This window comes from Dermochelys coriacea, chromosome 25 (assembly GCF_009764565.3).
Source record: "Dermochelys coriacea isolate rDerCor1 chromosome 25, rDerCor1.pri.v4, whole genome shotgun sequence".
NCBI lineage: Eukaryota > Metazoa > Chordata > Testudines > Dermochelyidae > Dermochelys > Dermochelys coriacea.
In genome coordinates this window covers 10,525,397-10,545,858 of record NC_050092.1, presented here as the reverse complement: position 1 = coordinate 10,545,858, position 20,462 = coordinate 10,525,397, and the positions used below count along the sequence as shown (strand labels likewise).

Below are 20,462 nucleotides of genomic sequence, written 5' to 3'. Positions count from 1 at the left end.
AGAGGGGATAGAAGAGTGAAATGCAAGAGGTAGAAGTTCCACAGGGAAAAAGAATTCAGTCCCCCCTGCCGTCCCATCTTGCTGCCGGGTCTTAGCAATGCACTGCAGCCCCCTCCCCGCCCCCAGCAAACCGCTGAGGTGTTGTGCGTGAGTCCCAAACCCATGGAGGCCTCGAATGCTGTCAGTGTCAGAGCCCAGGATGGCCAAGTCCGGGGGTGCTAAGGATGACCACCACACACACCTGGTACAAGTTGCAAGGGTCTCAGGAGCAGGCTGTGGGATTAGGGAATTACTGTCTGTGCCTCCCCAAAGTGCATTAGTCTTGGCCCATTCTCCCAGCGACTGTGTTTGATTTTCTCTCCTTAATGTTTGTTTAAAACAACAGCTACCTCATGGCCATACAGGAGGCCTGGCAGGAGGAACTGCAGGGGCTGGAGGCCGTGCATGCTGTGCCCAGTGTCTAGGTGATGGAAGCATTCAGAGGCAAAGTACTTACAGGGAAATGTCCTTACTCTGCATGAGTAGTAGCATCCTATCTGGTCTTGCAGCTAAAACACTGGACTGGGATGCAGAAAATCTGGATTCAGTTCCTGGCTCTGCCACAGGCTCCCAGGGCAGGTCACTGAATTGGCAAAGAGTTGACATCTTCTTAACTTTGCCATTTCAAACCAAAACCCAGACCCACTTTTGAAATTCACAGGCCCAGAAAGTTATAAAAATGACTCTCCAAACACCATGCTGTGGGAGTCCCACACAGTAGGCTTTCTCCAGGCTGTTCTGGACCAATTTTCCTCCATTTATCAACCATAAATTAACTTTACACCCTGCAAACTCAGCCTGGAAACTGGAGACTCTGCAGTGGTTGTTGTCACTGCCATGAGGAACAGAAGATTCAGCCAGAATTCAGGTGACAAGTTTTCTTGATGGTGCATGAAGCAAAAAACAACATTTTTCAGCCCTGATAAAGGGTTAGTCTGTCATCTCAAAGCACTTTACAAAGGTGGTCAGCATCATGCTCCCCATTTTACAGTTGGGGAAACTGAGGCACAGAGCAGGAAATGGAAATGACTTGCCCATGGTCACCCAGGCAGTTTGTGACAGCCCAAGAGTCCTGTATAATAATGCAGTGCACTGTCCACTGCCCCCTCTTCCTCTGCTCTGCAGGGCCAACAGGATTAGCAGCCATTTCACGCTAAGAAACTAACCCACTCTGACAGACACACAAACAGGGAGCCCATACGGTCCACACTTCCATAGACAGACACACCCGATATTGACCTTCCCTTTGTTTGGCACCCTCGATTACTTAAAACCAGCCAAATCGGCTGGGGGCTGGGACTTCATTCACCATCACATCCATTTTTGCAGTTGAGACCCTGATCCATGAAACCCAGGTTTCATAATGGAAACCATTTGCAGATCCTGAGGCACTGGTTGATGCTGCTCTGCTACACAGAGTTAATCAGAGCACCATTGGCCTTGCCTGGGAACCAGCTAAGACTTGGGGAAAAGGTGACACTGTGGAAAGATTTCGTCTTCCCACACCTGGTGTTTTATATGAATTCTTTGCCCATCTTTGCATGTGTAATAAGTGGATCCAGTTCAGAAGAAAAATGCATTTTAATGGAGGATTGCAGCCATTTTGGGGTTGAACACAGAACTATGGGCATTAATCATCCACTTTATAACTCCTGGGGGAATTTGACTGTAGGTAGTACTCCTGATCTCACAGCCCTGAAATTGACAGACCAACCTTCCACTGCAGATTCCCAACCTGACCTGGGTTGGAAGGGAATGGAGATTAATAGCTTTCTTTGTGGCGCAATGTGTAAACATTCCTTAAAGGGTTGCAGACGTTTTAAAAACTAGTTGGCCAATTTTCCTTTTCTCTGGATAGGCAGGAATAGGCAGGGTGAGGAGTCAAACTGGATAGATCATGATATATACATGGACTGTACATTTCCTGAATGCTCTAGTCTCCTCATTTGTTTGTTACAGAATTACTTCTGGGTTGACACACCTTAGTCTCACCAATAGTAAACAGTCAAAGCATTTTAGAGCATACACAGGAATTGCCTCACCCCCACCATTGAAATACAGCCGCTTCCATGGTGGGATGCAGCAATTGACTAGCACAGCCTCCCACTGCAAATTAGAACAAGGAAGAAAGAAAAATACTGTCTGCTTGAAACTGCAGTGGTGGTGGTGGGGAGTTAGAGATCAGGGGATCCAGCTGGAATATGCAGAGCCAGAGCCTGATTCTGAACACTCTGAAGATTGGATGGGCCTGTCTAATTTTCAGTAGGCAGGATCCAGAATAGATTCAGGTGGTCAGGACTTTAGTTTTTACATCTCATCTGAAAGACTCCAAGTTCTTGCTAGCCATAGGGAGGCGAAGAAAGCAGAGTATAGGTTAGAGCAGCCCTGTGATTACACCGATTTAGACTGCAGGTTGGGTAGGAAACAATAGGCATGATTACACTAAGCCCATGGCCTTGAAGTGGGTGGAAACGGCCTCCCCAGTTGATGCAGAACAAGCACAAGGGATCTACACTGGCCCTGCTCTCAGTCCCTGGTGGAGCGAGCGCCCCAGGGGCATGACCAAAGCATGCACTTCCCTGCAGGTATTCTCCACTTCCCAGAACCCACAGAGAGGCAAGGGAAGCAGACCGCAAGTTACAGCAGCCCTGCGGTGACTCTCATTTAGACTGGGGGCAGGGCAGGTTTCTGAACAGCCCCTTAATAAGGGAAGAACAAAGGTGGCTTAAAGATACTTTAAACTGCCCCCACCCCATCCTTGCTCCCCAAGTGCAGGAGTAACTGGGAATCAGACTCATATTCACTCAGCCTCCCAATTTGGGTTTCGTTTGTGGAAAGAGTCTGAGTTTCCGAGAGGTCTGGACAGAGCCGTGGGGAATTTCAGCTCCTCTCCTGGGATAGAGGCCCAGGCATGGAAGCTCAGGAGTCCATCAGCCAAGAGAAAACAAGCCAAGTAGTGGCAGCGTGTGAGAAGCCCTAGGGACCTGCCACTGCTGGACAGGGAAGGCTGAAAATGACTGACACAAAGCAGGAGCCCAGTACCACATGGGCAGGTATCTCAGGGCATTGCTAGCTCACCCATCACAGTGAGACCTAGACACCAGCCTGCCTGGCCCTTGCATCACACAGAAACACAAAACCAGACTGGAATCTGTGTGACAAAGTGGGAATAGTTTTGTGAGTCCTGTGTGTGTCTCAGTTTCCCCTGTGGGCAGCATTGTTACCCAGGGGGTGGCAGGGGACTGTTTGCTCTCAGGAAAGGCTAGAAGACATAGGTATGGGGGTCACCTAGCTCCCTGGGCCTTAGTCTCCATATCAATGGAGTATCTAAGAAGACAGTGGCAAACCCAAATGCTGGGACATTGGCACCTAGCAACCAAGGCCCCAGAGGGAGATGGATTTCTCCACCTCTCCTTAGGGAAGCGAGATCAAAGGACTGGCAGGTGTGAGGTGGGGGATAAGATCTGATTTCTGGAAGAAACCAGGGCTGTCCCTGGAGTCTGATGAAGGTCAGATGGACAGAGATGGAACCAGGGCGTTCACTACACCTTGGCTGGCCTCTGGGCCAACCAGAATGGATTATGCTTTAACCTTCAGTTCTCTGGGCTATCCTAATGACTTCCTATGCTGGGTTCCAGGTGATTAGCAAACCCGCGTGAGCGTCGCTGCAAATGCTGGATGAGCTGCTTTAATCCCTGACGAGTGGACAAATCTGTCTCAGTTGGACTGGCTGAACGGAGCTCACAGCGTGAAGCAGGGGCGCTGAAGGCCCAGGGGTCCAGTCCAAGGAGGTGGTGAAGCCGCATGGCTTACCCTGGAGGAAGAGGGACATTCTTTGGGTGTCTGGCCCACTGAAGACTGTTCCAAAGCTGGGGCTGTAGCACTGATCCTGTGAATCTGGGACAAGCTGCATTTCATGCTCACGCTGCCACCTGCATGGCAAGGAGAGATTCAGCCAACCTGTCATACACCCCCTACCCCCTCATATTTTACACTGCTCCCTGTATCTGTGTGTGACATAGTTACACGCAGCACCAGGCATGAGCCTAAATGCATGCTCATGCATAGAGCCCCTTCCTACACCCTGCATCACCCCACTACAGCCACCCTCCCATGCTACACCCTGCATCACCCCACTACAACCAACCAAATGCTACACCCTACATCACCCCACTACACTCATCCCCCATGCATCACCCCTTCTACACACATATACATTCACCATATGCTACAGCCAGTGTTACCCCCCCACAGCTCTACACACAGACACACCCACTGCAACTTGCATGACTCCCCCCCTCTCTCACACACCAGTCTACTACCTGCACCACATACACAAGGATAAAACACACATACGCGAGCAGCAGGTTGCATCTCCATCACACATACAGGGCTCACATGTGCCAGCAGCATCCTTTGTTTACAGGCTCATTATCAGACCTGCCAACAAATACATTCCAGGGACAGACAGCCAAAGCAAACCAGATAGCAGGACACACCGCGCAGAGAAAGCCATCCAAGGCTTAATGCTGCACTGGGAAGAATCTTTCGGACTTGAACTCAGCCTTCACCTCATTAGCCATCTGGTGTGTGTGAGATGGAGAAGGGGGGAGGAGACCCTGAAGGTGATTGGATTTTATGGAGACTTTTGGGGTCAGTAGTTCTTTCTGGCAGCTGCAGATAGCTCTGTGTGTGTGTGTGTGTGTGTGTGTGTGTGTGTCACAAGACAATAGCCAGCCAAGAGCCCCTATGTGCTCAGCCCCTAGTGCCAGTGGTGGCTTGTGGACCAAGGTGTTTGTCTCGCAAAGAGATTCACAAAGGATCATTCACTGCAGACAGCCCTTGTTGAGGTAGTTTGCACAGTAGCAAAACTTCCTGTTGCTGCATGTGGCAATCTGGAGGGGTTTGGAATCATCTGACCTATCCAGAGACAGACCAGGTGAGGAGGGGGCAGGTTAGACAGCAAGGTGACAGGCAAAAAGAGAGAGCTGCCTTAATGAGAGCCCTCCAGGATAAAGGAGAAGGAAAGGCAGGAGACTGAGTGAGTGTGAGGAAGGATGGTCCAGAGGTTAGGGCACTACCCTGGGACTTCTCGGTTCATTTTTCTGCTCTGTTTGATCTGGGGCAAGTCATTCAGTCTGTGCCTCAGTTTCTCATCTATAAAATGGGGATCATAGCCCTGCTGTACCTCACAGGAGTGTTGTGAGATGCTCAGTGCATCACCATGCTGATGGGGTCATCTAAGTACCATAGACTGATGTGCCTGGGTGGGGGAGTGGTGGGGAAGTGGGCGGTGTCATGGTATGTGGAAAAACAGGAGGCATTTATTAAAGAAAACCACAAACAGGCTTCCACACAGCTTGAGTGCCAGCTTTGTCTCCCTTGTGTACCAGGGACCATTGTCTGGAATTCTACACAGCACCCAGAGACATCTAATGGCTGAACAATGTACTACATGCAAGCTTCTTTTGGCAGGTAAGAGCACAGAGAAGAGTGTGCGCAGATGCACAAAAGAGGAAAAAGATTCACACGTGTTCCCGAGAGGAGACACACTCAGTCTCTCAGCCCATCCCCTGACACTGCCAGCCTGGCTGGTCTTCTGGGCACAGATTCACAGCTGACTAGGAGCCTGTGTAACTGCCTCATCTCCTCCTGCCCCGTTTCCTTCCAATTTTTTGGACACAGTCACTTGTTGCATCTGATCTTAAACTATAGCCTCCTCGGGACTGGGTCTGTGTCTGCACAACACCCAGCAAAAGTGGGCTCTTGTCCAGACTGAGGTCTCTGGGCATTACTGCAGTATAGGTACCAGAGAGAGAGTGTCCTGTTTGCTGATGACCATCTGAAGCCGTGGGGAAAGTTGGGCTTGCAATGATTCTTTGTTCCGCTCCCTCCAGCGGAAATCAGAACTTTTCAGCGTTAGATCCACCAGCAACAGCAGCTCCCTGAGAAAAGAGCAGGAAAGAAGGGACTGGCTGCGTGTAGCATGGGGAAGGAAAGGGAGCTGTCACCGCTCTCCCCTAGCTGACTCTGCATCTAAGCACAGCTTCCTGCTCACGAGAAGGTGCAAGCCCCAGCCCATCCTATGGGAGGAGAGACTCATTCTCCCGCATCATGCCAGGAACTCCCTGCAGAGCGAGACAAGAGGGTCCCATCTCTCAGTACAGTCAGGCCTGTTTCGAGCAGGCTGCGGGGAGAGAGGGCAAGGACCAGAGTCAGTTTCCCCTAGGGCTGATACTACAGCAATAGGCCATGGCACAGCTGAGCTGGTAGTGGAACCGGGACCAGCTGCTGGTGGTATGAGCAGAGAGACTTCTAGTGCAGGGGATCTTCAAATACCCATTGGTGGGTGTCTGAGCCCCTCTCACTCTTGTATGGGTTTGTGAGCAGAGCTATTGTACAGATGGGGAAACAGTGCCCTAATCGCTAGTCCAGCCTATCTCTCGCCATTACCTGCATCAACACTGCAGAGGGATGCAATGTTCATCCTCCTTGAAGCGGGCCCCGAGTGCCACTTGCTCCTTTCTTGGTTCCATGAACTCTAGTGCTGGCTGCTTCCCCCCTGCTTCCTGGGATCTACATCAAGTGCCCATATCAAAGCCAGGTCCCTTTGAATCCACCGCTTGGGTCCCCCCAACAATGCATGCAGAAGAATTCCACTCTGCCCCACCCCAGGAGCGTCCAAATTACTGACCCGATCTAACAGCCTGTTGGCTTTATCCTGTCCCTTCCAGCACTGCCTGGACCTCGGGAGATTTCTCTCCCCTCCTTATGCCTGTTACAAAGGAGAAAGCTGGCAGATCTAACCCCAGTTCCCCACTGCCCGCACAGAGCGTAGCAACAGTTATAGAGGCAAATCTGGCTGATCTAACCCTCCTTACACACACACACACACACACACACACACACACACTGTGCCAACAGCATTTTGCAGCAGAGCTTTCATTATGCTGAGCTGTCTGCTGGGTCCTCTGTGTCCTCATATGGCTCTCTCCTGGGCACGTCACATGTTAGCATAAAGGGCAGACAAGGCGGGAGGCACTACTTGCACCTCCATAACAAGAGGGCTGGAACAGCACAAGATTAGGCAGCGTGCGGGGGGGATGCCTGGGGACCACAGGGGTCCAAACCAAGATACCTAGCCTGCTTTGGTGCTGTGTGCATACAGAAGGCCTAGCATGAAGTTCATGTCAGTTACCTGGTAGGACTTTTCAGAAGATCTTTAGCAAGTTAAGAGTTCCGGCCCAGTCTGCACCTTCCTAAGCTGGATCTGGTATAAGCATGATACAAATCCCCTCCTGGATGTCCATGGGGCTATGCAGAGGATCTAGCCCCCTTGTTATAGCAATAAGGTCAGCACTGAGAGACTGAGTCACCCTGCACCTTGTGTCAGTTACTCCGGCAGGAAACGTTACCACTGATGCAGCAGAAGAATCCTGTGTTGGGACCATCCTACACAGGTGGAAATGAGAACACGAGGTGGGGGAACTTGGATCCTGGACTTCAGAGTCAATGAAGACGTCCTAGTCCTGCCTCTGCCACTGACTCACTGGGGGACCTTGGGCAAGTCACACCCTCCTGCTTCTGTGCCTCAGTTTCCCCACCTGTACCATGCGGCTGATGACATGACCTTTTGTGAAGTGCTTTGCTATCTCTGGATGGGGAAGGCTGGGTGATGACAATGTCTCTCTGGATGATGAAGCATTTATAGAGTTAAACTTTCAGAGTTTTACTATTTCCATTACTACAGGGACAGAGGCCTCAGCTGAGAGCAGAGCCCCGCAGTGGGAGACACCTCCTGTGCTAAGCAGCCTTGGCAAGACAGACATGGGGGGGGAGAGGGGAAAGTAGAGTTGCAGAGAAGTGACTTGCCCAAAGTCAAACAACAGGGCCATAAAAGAGGCCAGGCCAGCGCCCGCTCCCTTGCTCCACACTGCCTTTCTGCTGCAAAAATGGCACCTCACGTTGGAAGGAGCAGAGTTCTTAATGGAAAGAAACCAGCCCCATTGTTAGCCGGTTGCCTCGTGAGCATGTGCTTGCATTTTCTGCCAAGCTCTGCACAGATGGCATCAGTTGGAGTGCGCGACGCACCACCACACCCAAGACTGTTTCCTGGCCTCTTGGAGATATTTCTGTCCCTTTCACTTTACCTCTGTACTTGGGAGTGGAAGCAACTTCCAAGAGGAACAGTCATTAGCTTGTAGGAACCCTCCTTCCAACCCGGGCTATTTCTCTCCTGATCTTTTCTCTCTTCTGGGCTGCAAGCAAAACTGCAGCCAATCTAAATGGACTCAGTTCTTCTATTTTAAAAACCAGTCAGGGGCTGACGGAGCAGCCCTGAGTGCAAGGTGGTTTCTCTTGCCTCCCAGCTCCGCAGGCTGAACCTGAAACCTGTGTTATAAATATCTGCTTATTGTTTCCCTATTTAGGCCCTTTGCAGGATCCAGGCTTGCTGCTGGTGGAATAGACAGAGGGCAGGCGGGGGCTGCAGAGCAGGAAATGGAGAAAAGAAGAGGAGGAGGAGGACAGAGGGGATGAAGGCCCAGTACAAATGCACGTGACGCAGAAGATAGGGGCCCAATCCCGCTTCCACACTTAAGTAGAGACCAGCAGAGGGGACATTGGTGGGGCTTGTGGCTGGGATGGAATTGTCCGAAAGCACATCGGAGTTTCACAGAGAAGTATCAGAGACACTGGAGCGATGATGAGCGCTCCAGGCTTGCCTGAGTGTTTGCAGGTCTCAGCATAAGTGGGGGAGGGGAGGGGCAGAAGAAGGCGAGGGGGGGAAAAAAATCGGTGCCTCTAAACAGAGTCTTGAACTATGAACAGACACAGCCTGGCCTAGCGCTCTGAGCACAGCCATGGGAGGCCTGAACTCCACATCTCTAGCACAACGTGACCTGGGGTAAGTTGTGTCCCCGCTCCATGCCTCAGTTTCCCCACCTGTAAAATGGGGGCGATACTGCTTTGCCACCTGTGGGGTTGTGAGGCTGGGCTGGCTGGCAGCCGCAGGGTGCCAAGCACCGAACAGCTCCAAGAAATGCTTGGATGAGCTAAAGGCAAAGATAACAGGGGACTGACTGGCAGCCTCTTCCTTTGCCCGAGGTCCTGGCGACAGACTTGAGTAGAGCATGAAGAGGGGCAGCTCCCACAAGTCCGGCTGTTGGTCCGGCCGCTGCAGGAGCCCAAGGGCTGGGTGAGATCCAGGAGACACAACAGAAGCTACTCGATCATTTTCCTTTGCCCAGCATCTGCAGGAGAGCAGTGCCCTCTGCTGCCCAGCATGTGGCACCACAGACGGTTAGACATTCAGATTCGCACTCCAGACCCCACTGAGTAAGGGTGGGTGGGTGATATTCCTTGTAACCACACCATCTTGTACTGCCATCCCTTTAGTTCCCCCAAGCTAGACTTGGATGGGGGTCAAGTCTCCAATGCCCCGCGCTGGTGCTAGGGGGTACCGGGCTGCTGGGGTCACCATCTCTCCCATCAGCAGCACAACTGAGTTCCTGACCACTGCTCCTCCTTTCAAACCCCCCAGTGCACAGTTTGGGGAAGGAACCATTGCCCCCATGGCAATCAGACCTGACTCCCAGCCCAGCTCCTCAGCTGCAAGGCCAACCGCCTTCCCTAAAATGGTCCCAATGATCTGAAAAGAGCCCTCTGCCCCCCCAGTGTCAGCACAACCAGAGATTGCACTGCAGCAGCCATCAAAGAGAGGCCAGACACACTGGGACAAGGGACATTCCAGGCATCAGGCCTTTCAAATCATACTAACGCCATCAGGTAGAGAGAAACTTTGTCAATGTCTCCGAGTGGCTGAAGAAAGACCCTTCAGAGATACAGCCGGAGCCCTGGCATCCTATTGTAGAAAGGGCTAAGAGGTTCCAAGCTTCCACCCACAGCTGTGAGAGGCCAGAGCTGCCCAGAGCTTGATGGTGACATCCTGGCTCCACTTAAGCCAATGGCAAACTCCCCATGGACTTCCACGGGATCTAGATTTCACCTTCAGTCTGGTTTATCTGAAGCGGACACAGACCTCAGGGCGGTGCTAAAACATTGAAACTTGTCGCTTGCAACCGGAAGACGACCTCACTGAGCACAGCTCGTTACGGCCTTAAGGAGGGAGCAAAGCCCAGAGCGAAAGGTAAGTCAGCCCAGAGCACAAAGAGGGCAACCCTGAACAGATCCAAGGTCCTCTGAAGCTGAGAAACTCCGAGAGAGGACAGGGGTAACCCAGGCTGTGAGGTGCACCCCTCTGGGAGGGGGGCATGGAGGAATGTTCATGGGACGGGGGGGGGGGGATGGTGACACCAGGTAGCTTATGCCAGTGCAGCGGAACCTGGGCCAGTCCCCACAGGAGGTGGAGAGGAAGCACCATCTCCACCCCTGACTCACCTCAGTGGGCCATCCAGCCTGGGGGTCAGCATCAATATCTGCCATGCCGATTTCCACTCCCAGCAGCCACCTTGCCCAGCGCTGGCTCTGCCCTCAGAGACCCTGGCACTCTGAAAATCCAAGGGGGAAGGGGAAGAGGGGCACATATTGGTCCTGCCTTAGTGGGGCAGGCTGATTGCAAGGTAGAAGCAGCTGGCTGCTGAGGAAGCCTGGGCTGTGCCATTGGTAAGTAGCTGTGCATTTGAGACTTCCAGGTGTAGGTAGTTTAATTCAAGATGTGCTAACGTCTCTCCTAGCTTTATGAGTAGGCTATCAAGCCTACCTCTGCATGTGTCTATGTCTGTCTGGCTTGGGGGAGGGGTGCAACCCAAAATTGGAACTCAGAGGGGCAGCTCATCTCAGCTCAAAAAGTTTGCAAACCACTGAACTAGTTACATTGCCTGTGTGGTTATACCCAATTGGTGATCAGAAAAAAATACAAAGCAGATTTTAGAATTATTTTGAGCATATTTGGGGTTTACAATTTGCCAGAAGCTGGGAATGGGTGACAGGAGATGGATCACTTGGTGATTCCCTGTGCTGTTCATTCCCTCTGAAGCACATGGTATTGGTCATTGTTGGCAGACAGGATACTGGGCTGGATGGATAATTGGTCTGACCCAGCAGGGCCGTTCTTATGTACAATATAGCAGCTGTAAGGGGCAAGTTGTTTAGAACCTGGAGTTGGGTTGGTTTGGTTTCATTCACACCAGAGGAAATATTTTGTTGTGAATTGAAATACGATTGTTCTGATTATTTGAATGTTTAATTTTGGAGTTAATTTTCACAGCTTGCTGTTAGTTCTCAGGATCAACGGGCAGAAGCTTGACCTCACTTGAGAAGGCTCCGTACTGCATGGTTGGACAAGAGTTGCCTTCACAGAATAGTGCATTACAGTGAAATAAACTTAATTCCTTTAGAGTACTTGGAGGAACATGTAGTGCCTTTGGGTTTTAGTTTGTATGAATTTTGATCATTCCAAGTTACTGTTCAGACATTCATCTCCTCTCATTTGCTCCCCAGGTAATGGTCTTTATGTTTCTTCCTGTGGATTTTGTTTATTGTCTCTGAATGCCTTTGTTTAGTGAAATTTCTAAATGTGGAAGAGTTCTTGAATCATCTCCTTTAGCCTAAGCCATGCGGACTCCAACTGCATGTGGGAGGAAGGTCTGAAATGGTTTGTTTTTACATATCCCTTGTGGTTTGGTTTGGTTTGGTTTTGCTAGCTCTGGGTGAGAAGTCTATATGGCAGAGCCAGAAATAGAACCCAGGAGTCCTGAATCTGAGCCGCCTGCTCCGACCACACTCCCTTCCAGAGCTAGAAGTAGAACGCAGGAGTTCTGAACTCCCAGTCTTCTACTTTAACCCAGTGGTCCCCAAACTTTTTACCTTGTGACTCCCCCTCCCCACTTATCCAGAGCCAGGGCAGGGAGCGAAGACTCCTTTCTGGGAGTGGAGGACATGGACAAGGGGCCAAGGCTGGGGCCACAGCTTGGGGTGGGGCCAGGAGTGGAGCCTTGGCTGGGGGCTGAGGCTGGCAGCTGGGACCCTAGGCACAGGGCTGGGCTGGCAGCTGGGGCCAGGAGCAGAGCTGGGTGGTGCTCCCTCCCCATGCCCATGGGGGATGGCTCGTGCCCCCTGAACATTCTTGTGTCCCCCAGGGGGCAAACCTCACAGTTTGGGGATCTCTGCTTTAGCCATTAGACCCTGCACCCACTAAGTTGGGAATAGAACCCAGGAGCCCTGGCTCGCAGTTCCCCGCTCTGATCACACGATCACATTCTTCCCTTTCACATCTGTTATTCAGCTACACTGGTGCTCTCAAATGCAGTTATATGTTTTCTCCTTAAGACACAATCCCACCCCAGACTCACACTCAGCTCCCTTTAGCAATCCCCTGGCATGGGGGTCTTGGCTGTCCTTGGCCTTCTGCGGGGAGCGAAAGCCAGGCAGGTAGGAGCAAACTGGAATAAGCAATACCGGTCTGAGCACCTTTGATACCAGTGGATGTAGATACATGCCAGGTGTCAATGCTGGCAGGGGAGACGGGGAAGGAATTGCTTCTTTAGAGCAGCAAAACTTTTAGATGCAGGCAATACACCATTCTCTCTTCCTGCCTCGGCCCCTGGGCTGCACACCAGGAAACCCACTGTCACAGAGCCACGGGATCTGTGCTTCTCCCCAGCTTTTAAACCGGCCCTGGGAAGAACCCCCTTCTGCCCAGCAGACCCTTTGGGGTCTCACTCTTCCATCAGGGTAGGCCACGTGGTCTTACCACCTCTGAGACTGAGCTGCCAGTCTCCCACTTCACACCGTGAACTCGGCCCAGAGAGACCCCGGGTCAGAGACCTTGACATGCTTTACTTTTACATGCACTTCCATGGGTATTTGCCGGGACACCAGACAGCCTTTTCAAAGCAGAGTCGGGTTTCTAAGTCAGCTGGAACATAGCACTGGGAAATCCTTAGGTTAGCACCATCCATTCTGGCCAAGCCAGCTTAACCAGCCAGCCAAGCTGCTGTGGAATCCATTCCTGCTCTCTGTCTCCCTAACCTGTTGTCAGCCCCAGGTGAGAGCCCTGCCCTGCCTCTCCCCCCAGGACAGTCCTTAGTCCAGTCACTGGACACCTTTCCCTTTGTTCTCGAGCTGGGGACTTTGCCCTTCATTGCTCAGCAGAACCATCTCCCTCCGCTTGGCAGCTTGCTATGAATGTTCCAGCCTTTGGGGTTTTCACTGTCTGCTTGGGTTCGCCCCCCTGGAGCCGAGTCAGTTTCAGCACTTTCTAGCCTGGGCCTTAGCGGCCCAATCATCCTGGCCCAGCCCAGCCAGCGCCGTGACACAAATGCCCCTGGCGCAGGTTCTGCCCGCCAGCTCTCAATGCCAGTACAGAAGGAAACAGAGGCACAGGGAGAATTCATAAAAATATCGCAGAAAATTCCCACTTCGTCACCCCCATCAGAGGTAGCCTGGGTTCTTGCGCCGTTTGGGCAGTCGATCTGCTGCACAAAGACACCTTGAAATGCATTTAGCTCCCCCTTCAGAGGATGCTGTAACCCACGCAACCCCCACCCCTATGGAAAGCTTCATCCTGGGTGCAACGACTCCTGACGCATATGACATTAGCGTCTGTTGCCGTAACAACATTGATTTATTAGCTGGAGAAACTTTGAAGTTAAGGCCAACATTTTCGAGTGGCTTCGGTTGGCAAAGGCCCTGGTTTTGATCCCACCTGTCAGCCTCCAGCCTCCACTTATCAAAGCATCCCCCGGTCACCAGAGTCACTTAACATCTTGTTTACAACAAGCAGAGAGAGGAGGAGAGACTCGTCCCCTTGCCAAGGCTGTTCAGTGCTGCTGGGGGGGAGAGGGATGTGGTAACCAAGGTGCTGCAGTGAATCGCCCACCCCAGAGGGGACCGGATTCTAGCAGACAAAGAGGAGAAGTGCCAGCGGATGGGGCATCGGATAGACTGGGAGAAGAGAGACCCGAGTTCTGTCTGCCGCTGACCAGCGAGTCACTGCCCCCCTTCCATGCCGGTTTCCCCTCAGTCTAAATAGACAAGCCAGACGAAGGGCAAAGCTTCTTCACAACACCTGCCAAAGCAGGGCCTTGAGCTCAGCTGCTCTCCTAACCCAGATACCCAGACAGTAGCTGCCACTGTGATGGGACGTGATTTGGGCCAAGGTGGCCTGCAGAGAGTTAAAAAATGTCTAGTAATATTCACCCCCCCCCATTCAATTATTTGTGACACTCGGCCCTTCACAAGGGGGGCACCCAGCAGGGAAGGGAGGCGATCTGCTCGCGCAGCCTGGCACTGGCAGCCCCCGGCAGCCCAGTGCTCTATCCGCTGCCCTGCCAGGAGGGGACGTAGGCCAGTGGCAATTGGAACAACCGAAAATGACACAGGCTCAGCCCAGCCTCTGCCACACAGGGCCGCCGTAGCTGAGCGAGCCCCGCAGGGGGCAGCACAACCACGAGTTTATTTCTCCCCCCTTCCGAGCCTGTTGCTTGTTTGGCTGGGGCCAGCAGCCTGGAACAAAGATACCAACTGAGCTTTGTGCGGCTCCGCCAGACTGGGGCCCATCGTCTGGCCTACAGAAATTAGGCTTTGGCTGGGGACAATACGTACAACACCAAGGCAGCCCAGGGTACAGACTGGCACCGAGACTGCCCTGCGCAATCCACTTGCATGCAGCAGAATCCTGCAGGCCAGCAGCTGCCACCCCAGCTGTGGGGGCAAATTGGGCCCCAGCCGCACCCCAGGGAAGGAAACTTGCCACACTGCCAAGACAAAAGTGCCCAACTACAGCTGATCAGTTTAAGCAACAGCAGTTCATGGTGAAGGATCAGAGCGTGCCCGGGAAGCGCTCAGTAGAACATCAAGTGTTGTAACAAGGGGGGCAGGGTTTAGTGGTGAGAGCCAGTGACTAGGTACCCAGCCTCCTGAGTGCTATTTCTAGCCCTGCCTTCGACTCCCTCTGCAACCTTATGCAAACCCCTGAATCACCCTGTACCTCAGATTCCCTCCTGGGCTAGGTAACGCTTCCTGGGACAGTAGAAAGTCTAGTTACCTGTTTGTAATCACAGCAGAAGAGATACCAGAAACAGGCCAAACCTTACTGTAAAATCACTGACACACATTGGGCACGTAGTTTTGATTGGACAAAAATTACTCCTCTTACCCCCGCATTCTCTGCTGATGAAGATAGCTGGGGTGCAGCCAAGGGCATGGGTTGGTTGGAGTCCGGCACTGAAGTCAGCGCCCGGTGGAGATGATCTCACTCCCCCTACAGTCCATGAGCCTGCGCTGGTACTAGCCCCGTACCTAGCCACGAACAGCCTAGCCAGAAAAGGAGCACTGGAGGACCTTCCCCCCCCATCCCTCCCTTCTCGCGTACAGCCTGCACTGCAGCATTCCCGAGGACAGCCACTGCGGAAAATGCAGGACGTTCTGTCACCACACAGGGCCCCTTCACTGCTTAATCAATGCAATACCTGCTAGCTCCCGGCTGGCCTGAAAGATTCCCTCCCCACTACCAAAAGCTCTAACACTTTCCCCTGCCAAGGGACGTGTAGCCATTCAACACCAAGCAAGGAAGTAAAATCTTCAGGCTGCATCTACACTTACAACGCTTCATCATAGACACTCATTATAGCCATGGGAGGAGCGCTCCGATCACAGTAGTTAACCCGTCTCCCTGAGAAGCGGGGGGGAGAGAGAGAGCCCAGAAAGACATAGCTAGGCTGATGCAAGTTTCAGCGTAGATCAGCCCTTTAATTTAAGGTAGGAGCCTATACTATGGAATCTGTGCCTACAGAGCCCCCTAGTATAGACGCAGCCTGAATTGAGAGAAGGAGTTTTAACCCCACCTGCCCCGATGCCAGTAGCTATGTGGATGGAAGCCCTTGTCTGTTGACACAGCTTCGTCTAAGCCAGGGGTTTGGTCAGTGAAGTTATGTTGATCCATGTATGAGGCTTTTCCTGTAACCTGACTGACCAATCTAATATGCTGATAAGCTCAGCTTGGTTACTGCAAGTCCACATGCTCCTCTTCGCATTGAGGGAGAGGCGGACCGAGTATTAAACCCATATACTGGCCAGATTTGGCCAGGGCAGGATGGTATTGCTCTGGGGTCCCAGGCAGGGAATCTGGTGGTTAGAGAAGCCTGCATGTAACTGCAGCTGGGTGTGTCCCTACCTGTGTGAATGCTGGTGAAAGCGCAAACTTTGCAGCTTGTCAAGCAGCACAGTATGAGAGGGAGCCCAGGCTGGTGGGGCAGAGGGCTCAGCGGTACCCCAGGGGGAACCCATCACACTAATATGCTGATATAACTTTTAAGCATAGACCAAGCCTTACTTGACTGGGAAACTGAAGCAGAGCTGGATTAAGGCCAAGAGTTTCAAGGAGGGCCCTTGTTTTTGAATCACCCACAGGCCTGGTCTGCAGAGGTGCTGAGCACCCACAGCTCCCATTTGCTTCCGCTGGAACTGGGGGTGCTGAGCACTTCTGAGAATCGGGCCTGAGAGGCCTAAAATTGGGTCCCCATAAATCAGCACTGGGAATTCGAACAGCTGCCAGCCAGTCCCTCACTCCATCCTTCACATTCCACTCGTGTGCGGAGGCGGCCAGTTGACCTGCAAGTTCTTCTTTAGCTTGAACATCCATTTTCCTTTCTGCTGATACAGGGAAGAACTAGGCAGTAGACATCCCCTGATTTAATTTGCAGTTGAATGAACCTGACATGAGTTTTCAGCTCAGACTCGTATGCAAATCTTTCTTGCAATGGCTCATGTCTTTGGATTTCCCCCTTACCCCCAAGGCTGCACTTCCCCACTCCACCCATGTGACCCTGATCACTCATGGATGGAAGAGAGTGCCCTTTCTCCCCTCAAGACTGATGGCACCATTTGGGATACTAGCCAAGCGGCTCAGGGACTGTGCTGGGATTCAGGAGAGCCGGGTGACTGTGGGTAAGTCCTGTAGCCTCATTTTACAGATGAGGACCCTCTGAATAGGAATGCATATCACAGCTTAAGCAATACGGAGCCCAGGCCCCGAGGGAGATTAACTATTCTTCATTCAAATTACTACATCTCAGCTGTGTGATGTCCTGTTTTCCTTCCTCCCTGCTCTCTCCTACCCCTGCTCGTTAGGGGGCAGTGGGTAATACCATTCTCCTTTTAGTTACTAGGCATTCTTACAGTACTGCGAACTAGGGCAGTACGTGGGCTGGCTTGTTTACAGCTGGTGGTTTGATATTTATACTCCCAGCACATGCGTCTCTCTGTGCCGTCCACCCCATTTTGTTAAGCTCCAGCATTACAGAGTCTTGAAAACACTGGTTTGGACGGCCTGATAACAGACAGATAAGATTTCATAACAACGATTGCAGAGCTGCTTTTGGAGGCTTGTCAGCGCTTTGATCCTTGCCAGCAGGAGCGAAGGACGGACTCTGTTCCATTAGTCTAACATCCTCCCTTGCTCTCAGCTCCGTGCGTTGGCCGGTTTATCAGCGCTTTGCACAATAAAGAGGCGCTTGCTTCTGTGGGGAAAAGTTTATCAGCAGCAGCACCTGCCTCCAGCCCTGAGCTGGCACTGGCTCAGAAAGGCCAAAAGCCCAAAAGGGAAAGTTTGCAGGCCTTTGAAAAATCCCAGTCTAAGGGAGTTATGCTCCCAGCACTCATGGGTGCCCTAATCCCAGGGGATTTCAAACTACTGTCTTTATGCTTTCATTTTAGATTTTCAAGACAGGGTGGTAAGTTAAGATACCAAAGGCACTGTAGGCCAGCTATTCCTAGGAACTAAACACTAGCAAGGAAAAAGGGCTAAATCTAGAAAACGATGCTTATTTATGTTATGGCAGCACCTAGCAGCCCAGCCATGGGTTGTGCTAGGCGCTGTACAAAGAGACAGACCCTGCCCGCAAAGAGCTTACTAGAGATCTGGCTTGGGTAGGAGATTGCAGCAAGGAAAACTGGAGCCATTAACTGCTCTTCATAACACACTATGATACAACCGCATTTGCTCCAACCCCTCAGACAGAGACAAACACCTACAAGATCTCTATCAATCATTCTTACAACTACAATACCCACCTGCTGAAGTGAAGAAACAGATTGACAGAGCCAGAAGAGTACCCAGAAGTCACCTACTACAGGACAGGCCCAACAAAGAAAATAACAGAACCCCACTAGCCATCACCTTCAGCCCCCAACTAAAACCTCTCCAACGCATCATCAAGGATCTACAACCTATCCTGAAGGACTCTCACAGACCTTGGGAGACAGGCCAGTCCTTGCATACAGACAGCCCCCCAACCTGAAGCAAATACTCACCAGCAACCACACAACAAAAACACTAACACAGGAACCTATCCTTGCAACAAAGCCCACTGCCAACTGTGTCCACATATCTATTCAGGGGACACCATCACAGGGCCTAATCACATCAGCCACACTATCAGAGGCTCGTTCACCTGCGCATCTACCAATGTGATATATGCCATCATGTGCCAGCAATGCCCCTCTGCCATGTACATTGGCCAAACTGGACAGTCTATGTAAAAGAATAAATGGACACAAATCAGACGTCAAGAATTATAACATTCAAAAACCAATTGGAGAACACTTCAATCTCTCCGGTCACTCGATTACAGACCTGAGAGTGGCTATCCTTCAACAAAAAAACTTCAGAAAGACTCCAACGAGAGACTGCTGAATTGGAATTAATTTGCAAACTGGATACAATTAACTTAGGCTTGAATAGAGACTGGGAGTGGATGTGTCATTACACAAAGTTTCCCCATGTTTATTTCCCCCCCCCCACACACACACACTGTTCCTCACACATTCTTGTCAACTGCTGGAAATGGTCCACCTTGATTATCACTACAAAAGGTCCCCGTTCCCCCCCCCCCCGCCCCCAGCCCATTGGTAATCGCTCACCTTACCTGATCACTCCCCTTACAGTGTGTATGGTAACACCCATTGTTTCATGTTCTCTGTGTATATAAAATCTCCCCACTGTATTTTCCACTGCATGCATCCAATGAAGTGAGCTGTAGCTCACAAAAGCTTATGCTCAGATAAATTGGTTAGTCTCTAAGGTGCCACAAGTCCTCCTGTTCTTTTTGCGGATACAGACTAACACAGCTGCTACTCTTAAACCCTTCATAATGCTGCTACTTCTCAGCTGTGCCCTCAGGGTCTGGGGCCCTAGTTGCTTAAGCAGCATTCATCTACCACTGCCCAGGACTCAGATCACAGCATCTACAAACAGGAAAAAAAAATAGCATCCCCTTTGAAACACCTTTATCAGCCACTGTCGGAGGCAGGATACAGGCTATATTAACCATTGCGAGATAGGGGAATCCCAGCGAAGGCCTCAATTCACATCTGGCAAGGAACAGCAAAGTCTCCTCAGCTTCTGGTTTACAAGCAGTGAAACCTGAAACTAAAAATGTCTCCTTGCATTACAGATCTAGCTTCTTTGGAGGGACGGTGCAAGAGAAGGGGGCAGGCCGTTGGAATAAAGGGACTGCAGTGGGGGACAGCTCCCTCCCAGGTGACAGGAATGGGTTCCACCAGTAAAAGGGAAAGTGACTGATCACGTATCAGACACCCTTGACTTTAATCAGTTATGATCTTCACTTATGCAGCATCCCTTCCATGCCAGGTGAATTTGGTAGGGACAATGTGTACTTGCAACTGAGATTCATTTGAGGCTCTAATACATGTTCACAAAACCCATTCACCTGGGTAATAAATGGAATCTCAGATGTGCCAAAGACTGAATGGGTCCCAGCTACCCCTTCACACCCCCAGTAACCCTTCCAGGTCAAGACAGAGACAGCAGCAAGCCTAGACTGCTGCCGGTACTGGCATTGTACCAGATCCATGCAGTGGGGCCTCCAGCCATACTCATCTGAATTGTGCTCATACATAACACCCACAATCCAGTGTTCAGTCACCTTCCAAGGGCCACATAGGATCCACAGCTCCAGAAGAAGCAGGGGAGAATGTGCCTCTCAAAAGGAACCCAACACTTCACCTTACATGGGCCTGTGGCAGAAGGGATCCCAGGAGAGGCACTCAAGAGACCTAGATTCTATTCCCAGTTCCGCTAATAGCCCGTAGGGTGAGCTTGGGAAAGTCACTTCATCAGTACGTGCCTCAGTTTCCCCATCTATAAAATGGGGAATAATATTTACTTCCATTGGCAAAGTGCTTTGAGATGTACTAATGAAAAGTGCTCTGTAAGAGGTAGGGATGATTATGCAATGCAAGCCATAAGCATTTGGGGATTCAAGTCCAACCAGCCTGAAGTCAAGATCTGACCCTGTGTCTTCCAACCACAGTGATCTCTGTTGAGAGGTGCCAGTGACTGATGCTGAAGGTGCATTACACTGCACAGCAGAGTTGCCCTTCCCTGATTGCTGCTGGCCTTCCAGGAGCTGAAAGCAGGAATCAGAATCCATACAAGTGGG

General features: G+C 51.4%; 1 protein-coding gene across 3 annotated transcripts in view; it reads right to left on the bottom strand.

Annotated features, from left to right (window-relative positions):
- The window catches only part of HCN2 (hyperpolarization activated cyclic nucleotide gated potassium and sodium channel 2), a 57,619-nt gene extending 46,983 nt beyond the window's left edge, over nucleotides 1-10,636 (bottom strand). The window contains exons 1-2 of one of the 3 annotated variants that reach the window (XM_038384446.2): nucleotides 10,438-10,626; nucleotides 497-622 (exon numbers count right to left, since the gene is read on the bottom strand). In XM_038384446.2, coding sequence (XP_038240374.2) covers nucleotides 497-622; nucleotides 10,438-10,583 — 272 coding nt within the window. In that variant the 5' untranslated portion in view covers nucleotides 10,584-10,626. Of the gene's footprint in view, nucleotides 1-496; nucleotides 623-10,437 lie in introns of all 3 variants that reach the window. The other 2 variants (XM_038384449.2, XM_043502402.1) reach the window with 2 other exon arrangements.
- Nucleotides 10,637-20,462: the final 9,826 nt, after the last annotated feature.